Source organism: Lepisma saccharinum, chromosome 26, assembly GCF_977018435.1.
Source record: "Lepisma saccharinum chromosome 26, izLepSacc3.1, whole genome shotgun sequence".
Classification (NCBI taxonomy): Eukaryota; Metazoa; Arthropoda; class Insecta; order Zygentoma; family Lepismatidae; genus Lepisma; species Lepisma saccharinum.
Window position 1 is genome coordinate 5,922,860 of NC_139254.1, and position 23,109 is coordinate 5,945,968.

At 38.0% G+C, this 23,109-nt stretch overlaps 1 protein-coding gene across 1 annotated transcript in view; it reads right to left on the minus strand.

The window, feature by feature from the left end:
* The window catches only part of Gp93 (heat shock protein 90 Gp93), a 64,556-nt gene extending 43,078 nt beyond the window's left edge, over window positions 1–21,478 (minus strand). Inside the window, exons 1-7 of the mRNA XM_083112752.1 lie at window positions 21,260–21,478; window positions 17,428–17,499; window positions 15,762–15,922; window positions 12,354–12,470; window positions 10,499–10,700; window positions 5,921–6,050; window positions 2,116–2,227 (exon numbers count right to left, since the gene is read on the minus strand). Of these exons, the coding sequence (XP_082968878.1) occupies window positions 2,116–2,227; window positions 5,921–6,050; window positions 10,499–10,700; window positions 12,354–12,470; window positions 15,762–15,922; window positions 17,428–17,499; window positions 21,260–21,305 (840 nt within the window). The 5' untranslated portion in view covers window positions 21,306–21,478. The remainder of the gene's footprint in view (window positions 1–2,115; window positions 2,228–5,920; window positions 6,051–10,498; window positions 10,701–12,353; window positions 12,471–15,761; window positions 15,923–17,427; window positions 17,500–21,259) is intronic.
* Between the last annotated feature and the right edge of the window lie 1,631 nt (window positions 21,479–23,109).

Sequence of the window (23,109 nt, forward strand, 5' to 3'; positions counted from 1 at the left end):
AAAGCATCAATTACAATGGATGGTTAGATCACAGTGATGAAGGACAAAAGTTAATTTTTAATAGGGATGGGCCGATATGAAATTTTGGCAGATACTGATAAAGTACCGATATAAAATTTACCGATACCGATATTCTACTGATCCGATATAAAATTAGAAATGGTCCTTGAAGAACCTGAAATGATCCTTAAATGTGTTTCAAGGTGACTGCAGTGCAAAAGAAGTTGAATATTTAGACATTTACTTTTTTTAGAAAGAAGGGCATGAAGATTATCCATAAAAATTACAACAAAATGGCAGAATTTTGCACTAAATTATAAGGTATTTATCGATATATCGGATTGATAAAATAATCGGTAATTTTACCGATAAGCCTATATCGGCAGATACCGATAGAGTACCGATTAATCGGTCCCATCCCTAATTTTTAAGTTGACCTTTTGATCAGATAGGCTAACTGGAAATGGACCTACAGTTGAAAGTGGGATCAAAACAAATGTGAACTATGTTATTGGGAAGGCTCAAAATCTATGAACAGAGGAAAATCCATGGTCAGGACTGAAATCTGAAACTTTTGTGATATGACAGCAAATTCTACCCAGATTGATATCTTGTCATTGCTGTGCACTGAAGTTGCTAACAGCTGGGATATTCAACAGAGCCCAGCTGACTATGCAATCAAGCGCTTGGAAGCTTACAACAGAAAGCAACAAAACAGAATCACAATACCAAAGCCTTTCAAGATTTTTCTTGGCAAGAGATTACTGAACTTACAGAGGCATGGAGCTACTTCCCACACTTAAATATACATAGCTGAGGGCATTAATTGGTCGACTAGAATCTCCTAAGCATCGTGTTAGATAAAGTTGATGAAGGGATACTCACATATATCACCACTCACAATCACCATTGCAATTAGCCAAATGTGGTAGAAAAGAGATGCTAAATAATAGGGATGGAACAAATTAATTTGTACTCTATCAGTACAGACTGATAATAGTATATTGGGGTATCAGTTTATTGGTGAAATTACCCAAATTTTTTACTGATCTGAAATATTTATAAATATCTCACAATTTAGTACAATATTCTTTATAACTTTTTTGGATATAAACATATAATCTCCATTCAGTACTTTTCAAAAAGTAAAGTAATTGTCTAAATCTGCAGTTTCTTTGCTTTGCAATGGCTTGCTTCATCTAGTAATATACATTTCTTAAGGAGGTCAAGGAAACATTTACAATTTTATATCGGATCGGTAGAATATTGGTTAACAGTATATTGTATATCGGATCGGTAGAATATTTATATCTGTACTTTGTCAATATTGTCCAATTTTTCATATCGGTCCATCCCTACTAAATAACAAAAACACATTATATTACACAGTAAGCTACAAAGGTGGATTGAATTATGATAATTTCTTGGTTTATAAATATTTTAAGATATAAAAAATACTTTCATTATGCTGGGATAAACTATTTCCAATATCTAAAATTTTCTAAATCTGAAGAACTTTCATTTACTATAAACAAATCACTTTAGATTGTGGTGTCAGAGCGATCAAATTAATTTATGTTACTTGGAGCTAGTACTGGCTGGCTCTATCAGTCAAAAGTTAAGTTTGTAACCATGATTGTTTCCGAAGCACTGATAGTTGGCACAGAAACTCATACGGGTTCTATTTCTTCAGCTTTCATGAACAGTGCCTTAAAATTCCTTACCTTTGCAGGTCAATATCCCTGTTCTTGGCCATTGCATGCCATTCTACCACCTCTGTTAATTCCAACCAGGCCCATAGCCAGGGGACCATGCCCCACAGTGAAACTAACTGAATATTTTAAACCTATAAAAACCGTTGACTATTTCAGAATGTAAAAGATCTTAGATTTTGAATGTGGAAACAGCAACATTCCTATTTATGCACCAACTGCTTTGCAACATTACTAATTATGACTATAAAATTTAAGAATCACAATTTACAATTCTTAAATTTCTCAAAATTACAGGATAATCGTGCATGATTTCTGGTAAAGACAGAACATGTCAATAGTAACGAAGACAATGCTAAATTTTGCTGGTAGACAAACAAATAGATGACCGACAGACACTTACCTTGCTGGCCCACAAGTAGATTGGGAAATTTATGAACTGTGAATATTTCTTCACCAAATTCTTCAATGTGTCCTGTTCCAGGAAATCATAGGCTTCCTCCTTCAGGTGAAGGCTGAAACAGAAAGTGGACCTTTAAGAGTTTGAAAAAATCAAAACGCAAAACATCGTGCAAAAATAACATTAAAATGGTTATGAAACTGGCATCAGTCACAGCAGCGTAGGTGTATTACAAGATAGCAACTCCCATGAAGTTCTTTTGTGGGTGGTTCCACGATCCCCTGACGTCACACCTCCAGACTTCATGTGGGACTAGATGAAAGATAAAGTATACGTACCAACACCACCTGCAGCCTTGAGAAACAGGGTTATTGCAGCTGTTCAATCTAACTCCCTACAAGATGACCCGTGTTTGGGATGAATTGGACTACCAGATGGATGTGCGCCATATCACAAAAAGGTGCTCACATTGAACATTTATAAGGTACCCTACGTAAACTTGTTGGTTGGTTGATTTGGTGTTTTAAGTCCACTTTATGCACAGTAAGGCTAATCGGGACTGGATCTACAGTTTAAAGTGGGATCCGAACCACTTGTGCCTCCACCGGGAATATAACCCAGGACCCCTTGATTACAAGGTGACAACGCTACCACTGCGCCATCGGGAGGCCAAACGTAAACTTGTGGAGTTGTTTACTTTGCTCTGACTTTGTACCCCACATATAAGAGAAATTAAACAACTATATAACTTCGATAATCATTTTCGAATAAATGTTATTTAAACATGTACCATTGTTGTATATTGTGGAAATTGGCCGATATGAAGTTTATTGATACTGATAACTAGAGCCCGGAAGTTTGGCAAAATGCCTCTTTTTATCTACTGCATATATTGATAAAATTTTTCCGGATATACGTTTCTTATGTTGTTTCGAATGTTTTGGAAGCCTTTTCATTTTGCCTATTTGGGACCCCACTGCCTATTTTTAATTATAATGCATTTTTTTGCCTTTTTCAATGAAATTTGACATTTTTAAAAAAAAAATGTGTATATAAATTATTTTTCTCCCAAAAAAACGTTGTTGGCATTTATTTTTCTTCCGTTTATTATGTGAATAATTTTCGCCTTATTTAAGTAATATTGAACTCACGCATGTTTCAACATTGCTGAAGGAGAAAAGTGTGAGAAAAAAGTATTTCATGCTGAGTCAGGATATTGCCTTTCGGTTAACATTTCTTGTGCATGATTGACTGCTGAAGTGGACAGGTTGATTTCGAACACAAAGAAAATATTTCTGAAATCTTTCTCGAACCCGAAAATTTCAGGAAGTTGCGATTGAGCTTAGTTTACATTAGCAACCAGTCTTGACGAGATAGGGAACCTGGATATCAGCAGCTATATATTATGCTAACAACCTTCAAAAAATCAGTGAGGTGATCGATGCTCTTCCAGAAAATGAAGCGGCTTCAATTCGTGAAGTGAAAAAAACTCCTGTGCTATTCAAGTTTACTTTTGCACATTATGGTGCATTGCCAGAGACAATTACAATTATAGCATCCATGAAAATCTTCGAGGAATCTATGCAGCAGATGATGGAAGTGCCAGGAGAAAAGGGGTGAGCTGTTGCGGAAAAGTGCTAACAGGTAGTGAGTGCAAATGAGGACTTGAAACAATTGAACACAATTTGTGATATTCTAAAAGGTGAAAATGCTGTTACCAAAATGAGTCCAGCTACATTAGCTTGTTATATGTATGCTCCAATAACTTCTGTCGAAGTAGAAAGATCATTTTCTATTATGAAAAACATTCTCTCTGACAGACTATCAATGAATGTTTAGAACTTAAAAAGCACCTTGTAGTTATGTGCAATCAAGACTGAGAAAATTGAAATGCTCTTCCCAATTTAGATTTTAACATTTTGCCAGAAATTATAGATAAAAGTAAGAGACTTCTAAATGTGCCTTTTTTTGGTTTATTTTGCCTTTTTTTTTCATTTTTAGTGCCTATTTACCACATTATAAATGCCTTTTTGCCTGCCTATTTTAACGAAAATAAAAGCCTGAACTTCCGGGCTCTACTGATAACATATTCGAGTGCTCATTTCATGGAGACTGAAAATAATATACAGATATTTAAAGTGTTTATTTTATTTTTCATGCGAAGTTTTGTCCTGTTTCCCAGAAATTCGTCAAGATAGCCACATGCAAAAAGTGATGAATAGGCAACAACAGATGTGGCAGATGTAGAACCAAATACACACAAGAGATCGGTAGAAGTATCAATGAGAGCATTAAGGAACATAGGAGAGACAATCAAGATGACATAAGCACATGTTGAGATATGGGTACAGGATTAAGAAAGTGCAAATGAAAGAGGGAAAATGAATTAAGAGAGAAAAGTGGTAAAAACGAAGCAATGTGCATAAACAGGGGAGAGGAAATGAACAAGAATGAAGGGGGAATTTGAACAAAATGGATGGAAAAAAAAAAAAAGCACGTGAAAAGTAAATTTCCAGAGCAACCTTCAATTTTCAGCACCAAAGTGGAAGATTTTAATTTGCCAGAGGGGAGGTACAGCAAAGTGAAAAAAAAAAAAGTTTTCCTAGGACCAAACAAGGACATTCTTCAGAAGTGTAGAGTGACTAGTCTTGCAAAATTCTGTGAGTGTGTGGTTAGCTAGGCTTTTAGGAAGTTTAGAATTATTGAAAAGCGAGCACGGCTCAAACTTTAAGAGTGGATGGCCATTAGCACCTGTAGATTGTGAACCAAGCCCAGGGTTTCATATCCCACCATTCTTTGCCACTTGCACCAGGAAGTAGACAACTTTGAGAAGTGCCTCATGAAACTATGAGACCATTGGTTCTGGCACTGTATTGAAACAAGACTAAAAATAGAACTTTATTTTTCGAAATCCTCTTGTACAAACCAGTGGCTGCAGCCTGGTCGGATGGTAGAATTTATGCTTCAATGTGATAGCTTAAACATAAGGCCTTGTTAGGCACCAAGTGAGAATTTTTGAAAGTGTTCCGTGACCTGGTTTTAGAGGGCCACACCTTTGATTCAAAACAATACTATATCCTGGTCACTGGAGAAAGGCTGCACATAATGGTAAAGGGGAGACAGTGAGTGGGTGGAGTCAAGCTCTACATGCACCTGCAAAGGCTGGTGGCTGCAGTCACTTTCCCCCCTCCATGCAATCCTATTCCCTACCATACGTTCATGGGTCCAGCCCTTTCCACACACTGCTTGCACAGAGACTTGCTTTCGTTCACTCACTCCAGAGATTGGTGGGATAGAGTATAGAATGGGTGTATGAAGTTATCCACACACTGTCTTGAGTTTGAATTGACTGATGTTTTAAGCCCACTTTATGGACAGATATGCTAATTGGGACTGGACCTACAGTTTAAAGTGGATCCAAACCACTGTGCAATGTGGCTCCACCAGGTATCCAACACCTGAACCCCTTTATTACAAGGCAATGACATTAGCACTAAGCCATCGAAGAGCCCATCCCCCCCCCCCCCCCCCACACACTGCCAAATACTTAACTGAAAGCAGGTACCGCCAGGCCATGACTTCAGTGCAATTTACAGTGGTACAAGTGAAGTTAGCAGATGAGGAGGGGATCAAAGATCTACCACACCCAGCCTACATCCCTGACCTTGCCCAATCAGATCTTAACTTTTTTTTGGCATTCAAACTGGCCAACTACTGTTGCCAGTGCATCAGCAATTGGTATCAGACTTTTGAATCCCTATAATACATGTATGGCACAGATCAGCAATGAAGCTGGTTCTACACTCACCTCACTTGTGTCCCTCTTTTCAAAGTGTCCTCTCGTGGGTCCTCAACGACACTGAAGCTTCCCGAATCAGATTCCCATATGTATTGGGTGTCTTCGTTGTGCTTCGATGTCACCACAACACGGTCGGCCACTAAACAAAGAAAAGAGCAAGATAAAGTATGGCAGGAAGAATGATTAAAAGATAAAACAATGAGACACCAGTGCGCAGACCAGGAGTGATAGAAAACCTTAGGCAGAAAGATAACTGGTCTGGAACTATAGCCCACATGATGAAAGACTTTTGCCTCCAGATGTAGGGAGTTTTGAAGTGCAAAAAGCAATGTTGTTGCCACATGCCTGACTTTTGCTCAGCCATAAATTACTCTTTCTGCTGTCAACATGCACCCTTCACTCACAGTTTCAGGGGAGAGACTTGGAAGACCTAATAGTTTGCTACAATGTGTGGCTTAGCTGTACAGTTGCGGAAATAAATTCTTCCCCAATAAGCCTACTGGTATTAAGGTTCTATGGGAGAAGTATCTTTCTCCATGATTGTACCCTAGCCTTGTTGTGCCTTTGCAAACTCTTTTGAAATCTTTTGCTGCATAAGTTTGGCAACGCAAAATACTACAAGAATTTCCCCTCACCATGGCAACTGGATCAAGCCAATTGGTTCAAGAGTTTATGTGACTAACTGCATCTCGAGGAAAAAGACAAAAAATGAATTTCAAGTTGGTTCTTTGATCCTTCGGGCTTTACATTCTTGGTTTGATTTGGTGTTTCAACAAGTCCACTTTACGAGGGTCACTATTTATATTTTGAGCCTTGGCAACACTGATTGAAGTTAGGCGCGATTTGATGTTTGCACGGAATCGTCTGGCATTGACCATAACGTACTTCAAATGTTTTGTCAATAGCTTCATTTGAGTTTATGTTGCCTTGGAGATTGCACAACAAAAAAAAAAAGAATTAACTCGTGAACATTTTCGTGTGATGATTTTTTACGATTTTCGACGTGGATTATCAAGACAAGAGTGCATCGATCAACTTACTTCCACATTTGGCGATGAAGCCCCATCCTTTGCCACTGTGAAACGCTGGTATAACGAATTTAATCGTGGCCGCCATTCGCTCACCGACGAGATTCGCGAAGGTCGTCCAAAATCAGTTGTTGTTCAAGAAAACATTGATGCTGTTCAAAACCTAATACTGCAAAATCGTCATGTGACATACTGTGAGATTGGGGCAACCATAGGCATTAGTTCCACCAGCATATATAAAATATTACATGATCATTTAGCACAATTTGACAAAAACTCAAAAAGACGCTTGCGTCTGTTGGTGCAAACAAATGCTCAATAAATACAATCGTGGTGCTTCAAAAGATGTATATAAGATTGTAACAGGTGACCAATCATGGATATATGCATATGAGCCGGAACGTAAACAGCAGTCAACTGTATGGGTGTTTCAAGATGAACCCAATCCAACAAAAGTTGTTCGTGCTCGAAGCACATCGAAACAAATGGTCGCCTGTTTTTTCGGGAAAACTGGTCATGTGGCAACTGTGCCTTTAGAGGAACGTAGAACGGTCAACTCTGAATGGTACACAACAATTTGTTTGCCAGATGTCTTCAGTCAAATACGGAAAACAAACAAACGCCGTCGGATCATTCTTCATCAAGACAATGCCAGCTGTCACACATCTCGTCTAACAACAGACGTTATGAACAGTCAAAAAATCGAATTGATGGGTCATGCGCCATATAGTCCTGATTTGGCACCCAATGACTTCTTCTTGTTCCCGAATGTCAAGAATAAATTGCGTGGACAACGATTCTCGTCGGCGGAAGATGCCGTTGATGCGTTCAAAAACCATATTATGGAGGTGTCTCAAGATTGGAAAAACTGCTTTGACTAATGGTTCGAACAAATGCAAAAGTGTATTGACCATAAAGGAGAATACTTCGAAAAACAATAAAGCAGTTTTCAATGCCAAATTCTGGTTTTTTCATTGTTAGGCTCAAAATATAAATAGTGACCCTCGTATTCACAGTAAGGCTAATCGGGACTGGACCTACAGTTTAAAGTGGGATCCGAACCACTATGTGCCTCCACCGGGTATCGAACCCGGGACCCCTTGATTACAAGGGCTTTATATTCTTGTTTATAGGAAACTGCAGATGCCAGCCACCTGCATCAGTTTCATCTGATCATCCTCATCATTGAAATTAACCTCACCTGTAGCTTACCACAGTGGATTAAACTTCTCCAGTATGGGTGAATATAGAAAATAATGAGACCAGGTTGACTCAAATGCAGGAAATAACGCTGTCCAAGGGGTTTCTTTTTGGTGACAACTGGATGCCGTAACGAAAAACTGGACCTTAACATATTTTATGGGGCGTATGGGCACGCTACATCAGGGATGAACTATTACATAATACTTGCCATGTATTGACTAATGATAAATTCTATTCTGCAAAAATCATAATAAAATAGCATACATAATACATACATACATACAGTAAAATTGAGAAATATGTATGTATCAATTGTAATGTCTCCCAAACGCAATCCAAAAAATTACAACAAAAAGTGGTACAGCCCATAGGTACTTACTGTAGCAGATTGCTTGTTGAAAACAGTAACTGCCAGTAATACTCAGTATACCCAAATGAAGTATAGTTTGTCCACAACAAATTTAAAATTTCTTGCTTGTCCTTTTCTATCTTCCTTCAAAAACTTAATTTTAGTGCACTACTACAAAATTCTTGATTTTCCATAAAAACAGAAAATTTCCCTGCATTTCCAGAAATAGTAAATTCCCTGACCAGTGGCGTGGCGTGACTTTTTAAAAAGTGTTACCGGCTATCAGTACGACAATTATGCCTGCTAGACATTATTACACCCCCTCCTCTTTAGGTAAAGAAAACATGTCTTCGAGCTAGATATTTGTTCGTTTAGTTCTTGTTTTGCAATCAGCACAGTGATTTAGACACAAACACTCCTAGAAAGAACTACCACTCATGAGACAGTTACCACGAAAATCCAATGAATAGTGGTAGACCCTTGTCAATTCTTCATCTGTCTCCGTTTCTTTGCAATCGGCTGCGAAGGGGAAGAAGAACCACACTTTTCTTTTCTCGGGTCAGTTTGACGTTTGTGTGGTGAGCACTGAGCCGACGACAGAACTCCGCTCCTTCGTGGAAGGGAAACCCAGCTGTACGTACTACTGTTGCCAACTTAGTATTTTGGAGCAAGGTTTGTCCAAATCACGAATCACAACAGGGAACTATATTTTCGTCTATTACTTAACTGGTCTCAGTTGTAGTTCATTCCAGCCTTGGCTTTGCAGTCTACCTCTAGTTGCTTCACAGAAATTTTATTCCTATTTTAGGTGGGATTTAGTTATTTTTTGCCAATCCGATGTAACAACACTGGCTGCTCCGGTAGGTACGAACGGCAACAGGGCCCCTTAACAGGTATATGAATAACCCCATAGCACACTATGCCCCAAAGCCCTCCCCCGCTCTTTGCTTGCATTGGCACCCTCTTCACCCTTGTTGCCTCTTCAGGGTAGCGGAATGGCCTCCCTCTTCGCTTCTGTCGGCTGCAGAAAAAATGTCCTAGGCAATATCTACTCGACGGCAACTGTGTTCATTAACGTATTTAACAATGTTGTCATTTTATTGAAACAACTTTTTAATTCTTTACATTTTGCTGTTACCTGCGGTAACACCGGCTACATGCACTCTGTCCCTGACCTTTCCAGGATTTTTAGACTGGTAAATACCCTGAGTAATGTATAATAAGAATACAAATATACAAATGGTAGAAAAAAGATAAATATTAGACCCAAAAGACAAATTAATTTGAAGGAACATCAGGATTCCTGCTAATTTTGTGAAAAATAGATTTTTCCAGATCATGTTAAATTACTTGAACTCTAGGCACAATGAAGATTGTAATCCAATATTTTGACAAGTTCACTTAGCTTCTTCAGGGATAAAACAGGAGCACTTACGTGCAGAAATTGACTCTAAAGACAATATGGTAATCAAAGTGTACTCTACAAGGTCTTTAATGAACTCTGGTATGTTTATTAATTCATAAAAACCCTAGTTTAAAACATGTGGTTCCTAGAAACATGGTCTGTACTTAGAGGCTGGTAAGGAAGATTACATTGTTGTTGTTGATTCATTGATTTGCTGTTTCAAGTCCACTTTATGCACAGTAAGGCTAATCGAGACTGGACCTACAATTTAAAGTGGGATCCGAACCACTTGTGCCTCAACCGGGTATCGAACCCGGGACCCCTTAATTACAAGGCAAGGATGCTACCACTGCACCATCGGGGAGGTCTGGTAAGGAAGATTACAGAAATAGGTTGATGCCACAGTAGCCTGCAGCATAATCCTTGTTATCAAAACTAAATAAACTAACATGAAATGTTTTTGGTTATAAAGCTGTTCTATAATGGCTTTCCTGCCTACAATTGAGGATGCCAACATGAGAATTAGTATTTAGGATCCTTTTGCTCTATGTTACTAAAGTACATTTACACTTTTTGTTCTAAGACATCCTACCAGCACTTACCCAAGAAGCTAGCATAGAATCCGACTCCAAACTGTCCAATCAGATCATTAACCTCTTGTTGAGACGACGACATTTCCTGAATCTTATTGAAGAATTCTGCAGTCCCCGATTTTGCTATCGTGCCAAGCTGACCTACCAAGTCATTTTTAGTCATTCCAATTCCCGTGTCAATTATGTGCAAAATATGATTGTCCTTGTCAGCCTGCAAATATATGAAAGGACATCCTCAATTCTACAACACATCACAATACACACAACCCATAATTGACCTGGTTCTAACAGTGTTATACTTTACATATTAAATTTACAATTACATAAAATACCCAGATTTTTAAATGTTGTCAAGAACATTTGCAATGGGCATTAGGAGGGGAAAGGATATCGAACCAAAAAACTGACTTTTTTTATTGATTTGTTTATTTTACTTCGCTTTTGTACCACTTTTGGCTAATTCTCAAAGATGGGGATGAGTGATGATGTGATGAAAACATTCACAAACATCCATGTCCAGGCTGGGATTTGAACCTGGGACCCCTGGCGTTATAGCGCGATGTGCTAACCACTCCACCACGGGGGACTTCTTATTTTTTATAAATAACAGAAAAAGTTCGACTTGATAAAAGGGGGGAGGGGGATGGATTAGATCGAAAATTTGAGTGTAAAATGCAAGAACCCGGTTTTGTTTTCACAATTATCATTTAAACCACAGAATAAATAGTTCCAGAATTTTAAAAATTACAAAATCCGGTAGCCATGACCCTCCGCAACCCTCGAGAAAGTGAATTATCTTGCATGGTTTATTAAGATTTAACGTTTTCAGTTGTTTCTAGCTCACAGAAATTGTGTTATTGTGAAGCAAAGCACATCTGTTATAGCACCTCTATCATGACATTCCACACTAGCAGCTATAATTTTATATTGCTACATCGCAAGGCCAAGGATTTTAGGTTTACCTATTTTTTTCCTTTACAGGTATGCAAGAAATAATAAGTTATGTCAGAGTTTCGTTAAAAAAGGCAACTGATGAAGTTTTATAGTGCCTAAAAAAACTATTTTGCTTGTTAGAACCTATTTTAGGTTTATGCGCCTAAATCAAGACTTTTCTTAGGTTTTTATATATTTCTAAAGGTTTTTACAGGATTTTTATGTCACACAGAGGCATTTGCTTTGTTTGGTCACAAAAAATTCAATGACGAACGTGTTTAAAACTTACTCTCTGTTGATTTCCCATTCTCCAAGTCCATGGTGATTTTTCAAACAAAGCAAAATATCTGGTGCCACTGTTATCTGTACGATCCAAAGTATGTTAAGGTTTGGAGCTGATTGCAATTTCCAATGTGTATTCTTTAGAGCCATTTTAGTGTGCATACAAATAGTTTTTATTAATAAAAAGCGGCAAAAGAACTCAGAGAGATGGCAAGGTTTTACTTCAGGGGACTTTTGGATGAAATATGTTATTTTTGTTTTCAGCATGCTGGAATCAATTTTATATTATGGAAAACATCGAAATCTGTCTATTAAAAAAACTATTCAATGTAATTCTCGAGTGAGTAAACTGCCCCCAAAATTGAAATAGACCATTATCCTAGACTTTTCAACAAATATTGATGATACCTTTTTGTATCCAGTATATTGCAAAGGAAGGTTGCCAACAAACAGTTTTGAGTAGATGCATCGACCCTAATTAGCAACTGAGCATATTCTGCAGTACCTGCAACTGTTAATTCGAACCATGTTAAAACTCAGAAATGCTCATTAATTCTAAGGTGCGATTGGCTTTAGCTGGAGAAAGGTTTTTGCAAAAGTATTGCAAACTTATTTCATGCATCTTTCAAGAACCGTTCTCATTACTTACCTTAATTTTAATGCTCATCTCGCTCAAAGCATCGAGAACACCTTTGTCGGTGAGGGACATAAGCCGAATCTTGTCCAAGGCATCAGAGGAATTAGAAATAAGTTCTCGAAGGAATACCTGAAACAAGAAGTTGGACTGGATTAATTCCTATATTTAATATGAATTATATACATACAATCCCATCCGTCGCCTGGCATCTTAGATGAGAGTTACTATTTTTAACAATTTTAGAATGGTACGGTAAATATTCTTAACTTGACATTAAAGGACTTGCCGGAAATATTCCATGTTCTTGTATCAACCTGCCAAAATAAAGTCAAAAATAAATTAATATATGCTCCAGCTTTTCCAGACGCACAGCAGACAAATTCTTTCGTGAATGCAGCGGTGCTGTTGCGTTGTCGGAAATTCTTATTATTTACTGGAACTAAGGCTGTCGAATTTAAACATTTTAATGACTGCCTCAATACTACATGCACCGAGAAAATCCCTTTCTTAAAAATCTCTACACAACCAGAAACCGAATACCGCATGCAAGCTACCCAACTTACAGCTCTCGTCAAATTCAGAATACTGCCGCACTAGACCATCATACCTTTTAGTCTAGCCACAGCCAATGATCTCTCGATACGTCAGCAGTTCCCCGTGCCAGGGATGCTCAGGAACAACAGGATGTTTATTTCTTAGCTTTTAAGTTGTTTTTTTTAATAGAATTCTCTGTCTACTTGTCAAGTTGCCCTACCGTGTGGCCTGCCTAGAGTTTCCATATCACTGACTATTTTCGCCTACGTTCATTCATTGACACGTGGACTCACTAGGTCAGTTGGGCAAGCTTACAGCTGTGTTGGCAGCTGTCAGGCAAGGCTGACCTTTGGAATGTTTCCAATGTTACACGCAGGGCTGGATTAACCTATGGACAACTGGGGCCCTGGGCCACCCACCAAAACAAAAGGAAGCCGTGAAGGGTCTCCATCAAAAAAATATTTTAACCAGCTGGCTATGCTTGTGAAAAATTACATAAGAAATTGTATTTGAAAATCAAAAAAACTTCAATATTGTCGTATGTCTACACTCTTCTGGATCCAATTGTAGCACAGCTCTCAGTTGATCTGCAGATATCTGAAGCTCAGTATACTTTACACCATGAATTGATTTCGCTGTTGTGTGGAAATAAGGCACACTTATTCAAACAATCAATTCTCAGATACGATTAAGATAATAAATAATCCTACGAAGTATATAACTTTCTTTCGTTAATAACATTGTATTAGAATTGAGAGTTTTGTTGGAAAAAAATTGTGGAGATACTAGCGCTCTCTCTCTGTGCATCAGTGAACTATGGGACACCTAACTTTAAGCAGCGCTTTTGTGAACCGCACTAACATACGCTAACGGACGGCGGAATGAGTTGATTGTTTCCTTTCGGCCATTGTGTACTTTCCTCAACAGTGTGTGACTTTTGAGTACTGACGTGTTCGTAAATCAGGTCTACCATTTCAACTGACGAAAATTGGTGGTTAACATATTGAGCTAATAAAGCTCCTAGTAAGAAATAAGAAAATGGGGGGCTCCACAAAACATTTTGCCCAGGGGACTCCACAAACCTTGATACGGCCCTGGTTACACGTGCTGTTGAAGAGCACTAGCCCAATGCTAAGTCACAGGTTCCTTTCTCTCAACTGTAATCACTTCCTATTCACGACCTTCACACTGCAGAGCAGTTGACAAGAAACACTTGTAGATTAAGTTATATGTTGTTGACTATTGGGAGGGTTAGGTTCCTGTTGGCATCAAGCCAACCGCTGGCTGTTGCTCATGTGCTCGTTACAGTACTATATTACCATTATGATACAGTGTTAACATGTAGTTTGCAAAGAACCCAAAATAAAACAGCAGAATAAACATTCTAGGGCAGGCTCATTTCATACAGCAAAACTTTTAGAAAGTGATAAAAAAAACTTCTTTCAGTGCTTTTACCTATTCAGAATTTTAGACATTTAAAAGCTAACCTCAATTTAGTGAAATATCTAGTATTTTAAGATATTTGCAGGCATGATTACAGGGGAGGGATCGAAGTTATGCTGTACCCTACCTACAACCCTGACGTTGCTTCATCAGATTTCAATTGTTTGCATTTTTTGGCATCCAAACTGGTCAAATACTGTTGCCGGCTAATCAGAAATTGACAGGAGTCTGGAGCAATGCCATACATAATGGCAGAAAGGGGAGAAAGCAAGTAGGTTGATGCAAAGAAGTACATGCAGCTGCAGTCACGTTCCCCCTACATGCAATCACTTTACTCCTCAAGCATTCAACTCCTGAGACTGAGTATATATCATCCGGTACTGACCAGAGTATCAACTAATGTTTTCCACCCTTACTTGAAACATCACTTTTACATATTTAAACACATTTTCATCCTCTATACACCTGTGAAAATATGATTTCGAAAGTACAGAACGATCGATTGAAGTGCACTCCCAGCGTCAGTGTTTGTGCTATCAGCAAGCGAGCATATATAAAACAACCAACGGGAGACTCATTCTTTCTTAGTTAAATTCTGTGATCTTTGTCCACTAGAGACATGTAACCGTTGGAAGAAGAGTTACTTGAATCCCACGGTTTCTCACTATGGAAAGCTTTCATTGTTAGGCTAAATGATTTGTTAGGTTTAGTCCTCTTAGTATAAATAACACAAATGCAGCGTATTTATGCTAAGAGAACCAAACCTAACACCATAGTCACGCTGCCTCTGACTTAAGAACACGTAGCCCATAGTGCGACAAAAGAGGTTAGATGTCGCTAAGGTCGCAAAGCCATAAGTACCGGCATACAAGTTTCCCCCCTGCTGCAAGCGAGGAGCTGTCTGCACTGTAGACTGTCCGAGAATCAAACGTGCAAGTTTCCGTAAACAGTTTCTAGTTTAAAGAATGATATATTTACATCATGGAACTTCTACAACCAGGTATCTAGTTTCAAATCACCTTTGAACTTTATGTGCCGATTGAGTTAACACATATGAATCATAAATAACTACATGCTGTGCGGTAGAATACACTAACAGTTGCCAGATTAATAAACAGGCCACACAATACAAAACAAGGACACTTTTCACTTCACAGCCTCGTGTCTACTGTCAGGGCCCGCTGTAAAAAAACAGCTTCCAGCCTGCTTATGTTAGAGGGTGTCTTAATAAAGATGTATGAAAAATGTGTGTGCATCAAAGGAGACTAGTTTGAACACCATCTTTTCTAATCTGGCAAGTAAATCACTTTTTAAATTAATTACGGAAACTTGTGTGCTGGCTTCATTGACACTCTACGATGCTGACAAAAGGGCAAATAGCACAAACACTGACATGGTAGTCTACACTGTAATGGCTTGCTCTGTATATTAAAAAACACTCACCTCCTTATTCCTATACAAAGAATTAATGATCAACTTCATCATCCGATTAACTTCTGCCTGGAAAGCATATTTTTCTGCCTTCTCTCTCAGTTCCTTCACCTGTGCTACGTTGAGTCCATCCAACTTGATAGCTTCCTCCTCACGCTGCACAATCTCGTCATCTGCAAATACAAGACTACAAGATTACCACCAATATTAGTCCATCTTCAGTAACTGTAGTAATTTACAACTGCTAATGTATCTATGTGTGGAAGGGATAGATTTAAAGATGTAACACCCTGTTGTTACTAGTGATTGTTGAGGAGATATTTTAATTTGTAACTGGCATATTGATAGTGGTCGCATTTCCACAAGGTAGCTGACTTTCATGGATATTTCAGGCCCCCAATTATATACCGAACTGTTACCGTATTTTTTTTTAAAAAAGTAAGTGCTCCCCTGTGCTTTTGCACCACACCATGAAGGTGTATACTATAATTTTTTTACGGTAACTACTGGTAATACTCAGTATATCAAACTGAAGGTTACTTTGCCCCCAACCAACTTAAAATTTCTTGATTGTCCTATTTTTCTTTGCTCAAAAAACAAATTTTAGTTCACTACTACAAAAATGTTGAATTTTCCCCCCAGAAAAAAAAAACAGTAAACGGAGCGAATTTACAATAACTGACCCCTCCCCGATTTTCGTAATATTTCACATACTCGCTAATTAAGGCCTCCTAATAACGAATTTGAAGTTAAAATTTGGGGATCATGTGTAGAAATTACAAAATAAGCAAAATTGAGTGGTCCGTGATCGGAACAGACATGTACACTAGCTTATTATTTATCGCAAGATTTTGTTTCCAAAAATTAAAAAACGAAATTTACATTCCTGACATTAATATGACCCCACATTTTAACTATGCTTGCCTTGCCTAACCTAACTGAATGGTTTGTGGGGTTACCAGTGCATGGTTTTACGACCCCAAATTTTAACTGTTTGCCTGACATAACCTTATACAGAATGGTCAGTGGGGCTATCCGTGAATGGTTTTGCTGTAATTGTGATAATGATTATTTTTGTAGCACTTTAACGGCAAACGTTATTCATCGAAGATGCCATTTTCATATCCTGCAATTTTACAATTGATGCATTGTTGCCAAACTTAACGGTAATCAACAACTTTTTCTTACTGTTCTCTTCCGCCATTCTAACATGATCCTCCAAGTATGAAATCAACAGTGTGGCAACGCTCTAATTGCAAACGTCAATTGTTCATATCAACAAATATGGCTACCATACTTGTATACGGAGAATGATTGCAAGAATAGAAAAGCTTATTTTACAACTTCTACATGTTAATGAACAATTTCTACACCTCACCCCAACATGTTAGCCTCAGATAAATCATCGCAACTAATTATTTAGTGAGTATAAGCAGTAGCATAGAAATTACAGAAGGGTCCGGTATTGTAAATTCTTGCCCAGTAAATTTCCCTGATATTTCCAAGAAAAAATACATTCCTTGACTTTTCCAGGATTTACAGATGGGTAGACACCCTGGGCATAGACAGTATTCCAAACAGTGGTTTAGGGTACCTACAAAGTACGGCACTCCTTAGAATTAGAGCTATTGGATACATGTATAGGAGTGTGGAATGGAAAGTATGTGGATTTACTTACCTGTCCTGGAACCTTCCCGACTTGATCCAAGGTCTCCTTCAACAGTTTCAACATCATCAGCATGAGCAAAGCCTATGAAACATAAAACAAGAAAGAAATTAAACACTAATTAAAAAAATTGCTAGCAGACAAAAAGAAATAATCCAACAACTTCAATCCTACTCTAAGTGACAGAAAATATTCATAGGGGAGGACAGGGGTAGACAAGTACAGAGTGCCCGGTCGCCATTGCACCTGTAAATTTTCCCCTTGCACCTAAATTTTCGAATTCAGTTCAATTTTTTTTTTTTTTAAATAATTGAAGTTCACTTACTTGCTAGCTGAACATTAAAATCTGCTGTGATATGGTAGAGTTGGCCTTATATTAGCATGTACTGTATAGCTATTCATGCTATTGCCAGTACAGCCTTCCTTATAAAGGCCACTCTGCTGCAAGAATTGAGTACTTTTAAATAAATCTCGTATTTCGAAGCCTTTTTAAAAACATGTAGCTTTATTTTAGTTCCATTTATGGGCTTTCTTAGCCCTTATTTGGAAAAAAAATGCTGGCTCCTGAGAAAAAGGGGTTGGTGTCCGAATTATTTTAGTTTTGACTACACTTGGGGGAAGAATACATTTCAGGTGGAAATTGTTTGTCATAGTTACATCATAGCATCCTTCACAATTTGCATCACTTCTGGGAACTAAAAGGACAAATGATAAAGAATTCAAAATCAAGATACAATAATTGCCATCAGTGCACTAAAAAGAAAATTTGGTTCAGATTGTTTAATCATGGCACACATACATTTTGTTAAGGATGAAAAATACAGATAATGTCTGCAATTTTGTTAATATTTGGTATACTAACTAATTTTGGCCTTCTAATCACGAATCTCTTGTTAAAATGCGGGGGTCACATGTAGAAATTGTACATTATGCACGGGTAGCCCCACGAACCATTTCCGGTAAGGTTAGGTTAGGCAAGCTTAGTTAAAATTTTGTTTTTTAAACAATGCGAGGTATGGATATCAATTACATCTCCGAACAACACCTCTCACTCCTTCATTTTTGACTTTCGTACTTGCCGATTGTGCATTGCGGAACATTGTGTAGGGTGTCATTTTGCTTTTCTCACGAAAATAATGTAAATAACTGTAATTATTGTTTGTCCTTTCTTCGCTTCTTGGATCAGTGGGTGTACAGTGTTTCCAACCTTCTTAACCGAAAAATGCCCCACACACCATTGACGGATAGCCCCACGAACCATTTCCGGCAAGGTTAGGTTAGGTTCGGTAAACAGTTAAAATTTTGGGTCTTAATAATATCAGGAATGTATATTTTCGTTTTTTCATCTTCTTGAAACACTGATAGGAGATTACATCAAAGTGCGCAACATCAGACTCTCGTACAGGAAGGAAAGAACAGCAACGGCAATTGTGCATCGGAGGGATATTTTTCGTGAAAAACACGAATTCCCACTCAAGCACATTCAACGACAAAATAAAATACCAGGAACTATCTAAATGCTAGAAAAACTAATTTCAGTAAGTTCTTTCTTGTGTAAAAATGAAAAATGATTTCCGTAAGTACTTTCTCCTGTAAATTTGAAGAAATCCATCTCCCCTATACTATAATGTTACCAAAATGAAGAAATCCGTTGTTCGGAGATGCAATTGTTACCCAATGCGATACAGCTCTAAAAAAAAAAAAAAAAAAAATATCCACTTATATCGGCTTTTTACCCGATTTCCACACGTGACTCCTGCATTTTTAACAACAGATTCGTGATTAGAAGGCCAAATTTAGTTAGTATACCAAACATTAAAGAAATTTGAGACATTCTCTATATTGTACATTCGCTCCATTTTTTGCATGGTTCAATTACTATTTAAATCCGTGGTAATGATTAGATAAGCCGGAGACACATTTCTTGAAATTTACAGTAGAAAAGACGAGAAAGTACTTACAGAATTGAATTCTTGTGGACTTTCTGAAGCCGGGGAAATTGTTTTTTTCGAATTGTGCAACTTATTTGGCCTGTAAGGTATATTCATGCATCTCCGTTGCACGATAGCTCGTGCCACCATTGCCGTCGACTACGTGAATCAAATGTTCCATGTGTTCGGTGGTAAATGTTTACTATCCTTCGGACACCTATAACTTCTGAGTTTCGTCAATTTTTGACATTTGTACTTACCTATCTGCTTCGCGGATCATTTTTTAACGTGTATTCACGTTTTTTTGATCATTTTTTTTTTTAAAAAAAGTGTTTTTGTAACTGAAGAACGTACGTTTCCGCAAATTGTCTGTTGGGCTATGTGTCAATGGTTCGTGGGGCTATGCGAAAATGGTGTGTGGGGCTATGCATATTTTTTTCAAAACCAATTTTTAACTATTGTGACCCTACCTAACCTAACCTTACCGGAAATGGTTCGTGGGGCTATGTATGAATGGTTCGTGGGGCTATGCGTCAATGGTTGAATTTCCGCTATGAAACATTCCCACATCACACAAAACACCTTCCAGATGTTAGACAATACTACAGGAACTTATTACGGTAAGTAGTTTCTTCTGTAGAAATGAAGAAATCTGTCCGAAGGATAGTAAACTAGTACCATTTATTTTTCTAAATTATCCTAACTGAACCTAAACTAACCTTCCGTGAATGGTTTGTGGAACAATTTTCGATTAAAAACGTTTAGTGAATAGCTTGTGCGGCATTTATAGCTTCATAGCATGCAATACATTTAGTGTAGTGAAAGGTGTTTTTTTTCTTTTTGTTTAAATTTATTTTTCTAAATTTTCCTAACCTAACCTTCCGTGAATGGTTTGTGGAACAATTTTAGATTTAAAACTTTTTGTGCTTGTGCGGCATTTATAGGTTCATAGGTTTGGAAACACTGCACATCAGCTGACGATACTGCATATCAGCTGACGACAGACAACGTGAGTCAAGATTTGGCCGCCGAATTAGCAACGACAAATAAATAATTATACTGTTAAAAATCACGCTTTTTTCATGGAAAAAAAGTGATCCCAACTTGAAAAATGTTCCGCTATACATATGAGGTAAGTAGAAATGATTTTTATTTGAAAAAAAAAAAAAAAGAGTTAAATGTGTGTCTGGCTTATCTAACTGGTACCAAATCCGTTAACGCACACTTCAGTGTGTTAGGGATTAGTGAGTACTTCTGGAGAATGATCTGTCCATTTTGTATACTCCAATGAGATTTTTTTTTTAGAGCAGCCTGGAACCTGGATACAAACTGCTGCTGCAAAGAGATACTGTGTCTGTCAACGCTTTCGCTATTAGGTTAGGCAGGTCTAGTATAGGGCATTAAAATAACGCCCTCAAATGCTTCCAACAAACAATATCTGGTCTCAAGCACGGAACCACCTTGGAGCATTGCATAAAAATCTACCGGAACTTTATGTCTGGGATAAACGTAAAGCAACAACAAATGTTTTCTGCAAACGCGGATGCTCACGTAAGCTACATTTCAAATCATTATTTCTCCGGTAAATGATACTTAGTGAAGCTTTTAACTGTGTGAATATTAAAATAATTAATTGTCTCATAGTTCATTTAAGATAACCATATATGCACAAAATGGATCTATATATCCAGGGTTCTGGAACAGATACTGAATTGTCCTTGCACTGTTTCATCAAAATAACATGCAGTCGACCCGAAGTGCAAAGACAATTCAGAGTTCCATCCATTTCAATCACGTCGAAAGTAACGCCTAATAAATTACTTATGAAATAAATCATGCTTTACTCTTACTTTTTATTGTATGCTATAGTTTTGAACTATCAACTGAACACGAATCAATTATTTACAACTTACCTGCGAAGAGCAGGATTCCAAGGAACAACAGCCAAAGCTGCTTCATGTTTAACGTAGGTTTCCCAGTACCGCCTACCCTTTATATGACAAACAAAATAACGCCTTCTTCCGTTGTACTAAAAACGACTCATACTAAAATCCCAATGCCAACTATTTATCTATTCAGACTTAAGCCCGGTGAACATCTGTACTTCGCGAAAGAGGCACCAATGGCATAAAACCACGCAAAGGGAAAACACCAACCACGTTCTGGAATGTACGATCATAGGACCAATCAAATTTCAACGTGTGTGTAAAACGTCTGCTTCTTTGGGCATTCGTGATTGGTTACTTTTAACAGTGATAAGAACAGGCATTTTAATACTTCCTTTCAAAAAATTTCATTCCATTTTCATCGTGTGCAGGCAGTACAGGGTTAGGGGAATGCGGGGGAAGAAATACCGCAGTAAATTTTTCATAAAACATTGCTTCATAGGAGGAAACTTGAAACAGCTAAGAATTTTCACTTCGAGCACTAGTGGTTGCCTTATTCTCTGGTGTATTAAATGTGATTGGATTTTATAATTTTTTTGTTAACTCAATTTACAACTATTTTATGTATATGGCTTCCCCGATGGCGCAGTGGTTGCGTCGTCGCCTTGTAATCAAGGGGTCCCGGGTTCGATTCCCGGTGGAGGCACATAGTGGTTCGGATCCCACTTTAAACTGTAGGTCCAGTTCCGATTAGCCTTACTGTGCATAAAGTGGACTTAAAACAACAAATCAATCCAATCCAATCCATATTTTATGTATAGAGGTAAAGGTGGTATTATGAGCCATTCATATATTATGAGCCGCCCTAATATCTGTTCATGGAGCGCGCTCAACATGGAGGCGAGGATTTGAACTGCTAGTTTAGTAATGCCTTTTACCGCCAGAGAGTTCTCGTTCAGTTGCAGCTGATAGTTTATGAGCGAACGTGTTCTCATTGTTTTCTCGATCTGAAAAACTTTGAAAGGTAAGTGTTTTGCTTTTAATTGCTGTACTTATTCATTTAAACTCATCGTAGTGCATTATTGCATTGCATAAAGCATGTTTAAAAGATTGTTTTTGTGTAGATACTATGTAATTTTGCAAGTAACAAAGATTCGTTATGCGTGTTCCAATTCCAATATGGCGAGGGTTGTAAAATGAGCCCCCTTCGTGCTTGGTATATGTACCCCCAAATTTTAAGGGGCTCATATTATATACACTACAGGAGTGGTTTCAACTTTGTCTTTTCTGGTGGCACGAAAAGTGCTAGGTCCAAAAAACAAGACCAAAGGAAAAAAACTGGAATACTGAAGATATGGTTAAGGCGATCAAGGCTGTAAGAAACAAAGATATGGGATTGAAAAAGGCATCAAAAATGTTTTTTGTTCCAAGACCTACTCTTCAAAGACTTGTTCGAGTTGACAAACCACCGGAAGAAACCGCTTTAACAAAATTAGGGAGAAAACCTATAATGGGCGAGGAGCTGGAAATAGAGTGAGTCGAGTATTTACTTATCATGGAAAGTAAATTCTATGGTCTTACCAGACAAGATGTTCGCAGAGTAGCTTACCAACATGGGCGTCCGCAGGATTTTTTCCAGGGAGGGGCAAGGAAGGTATTTTTTTTTCCAGGGGGGGCCAACATGGCATATTTTCCCCAATAATAGTGTCATCCTTCAAAAAACATTGCTTAAATTTGAATTTATCATGTTCGTGCAATAAGTAACACACATTATTGTGGCTGAAATTAAATTATATGTGTGAAATATGTAATTTTTGGTTGACTTTCGTTTGCCAGGGGGGGGCCACGGCCCCCTTGCCCCCCCTTCCGGACGCCCA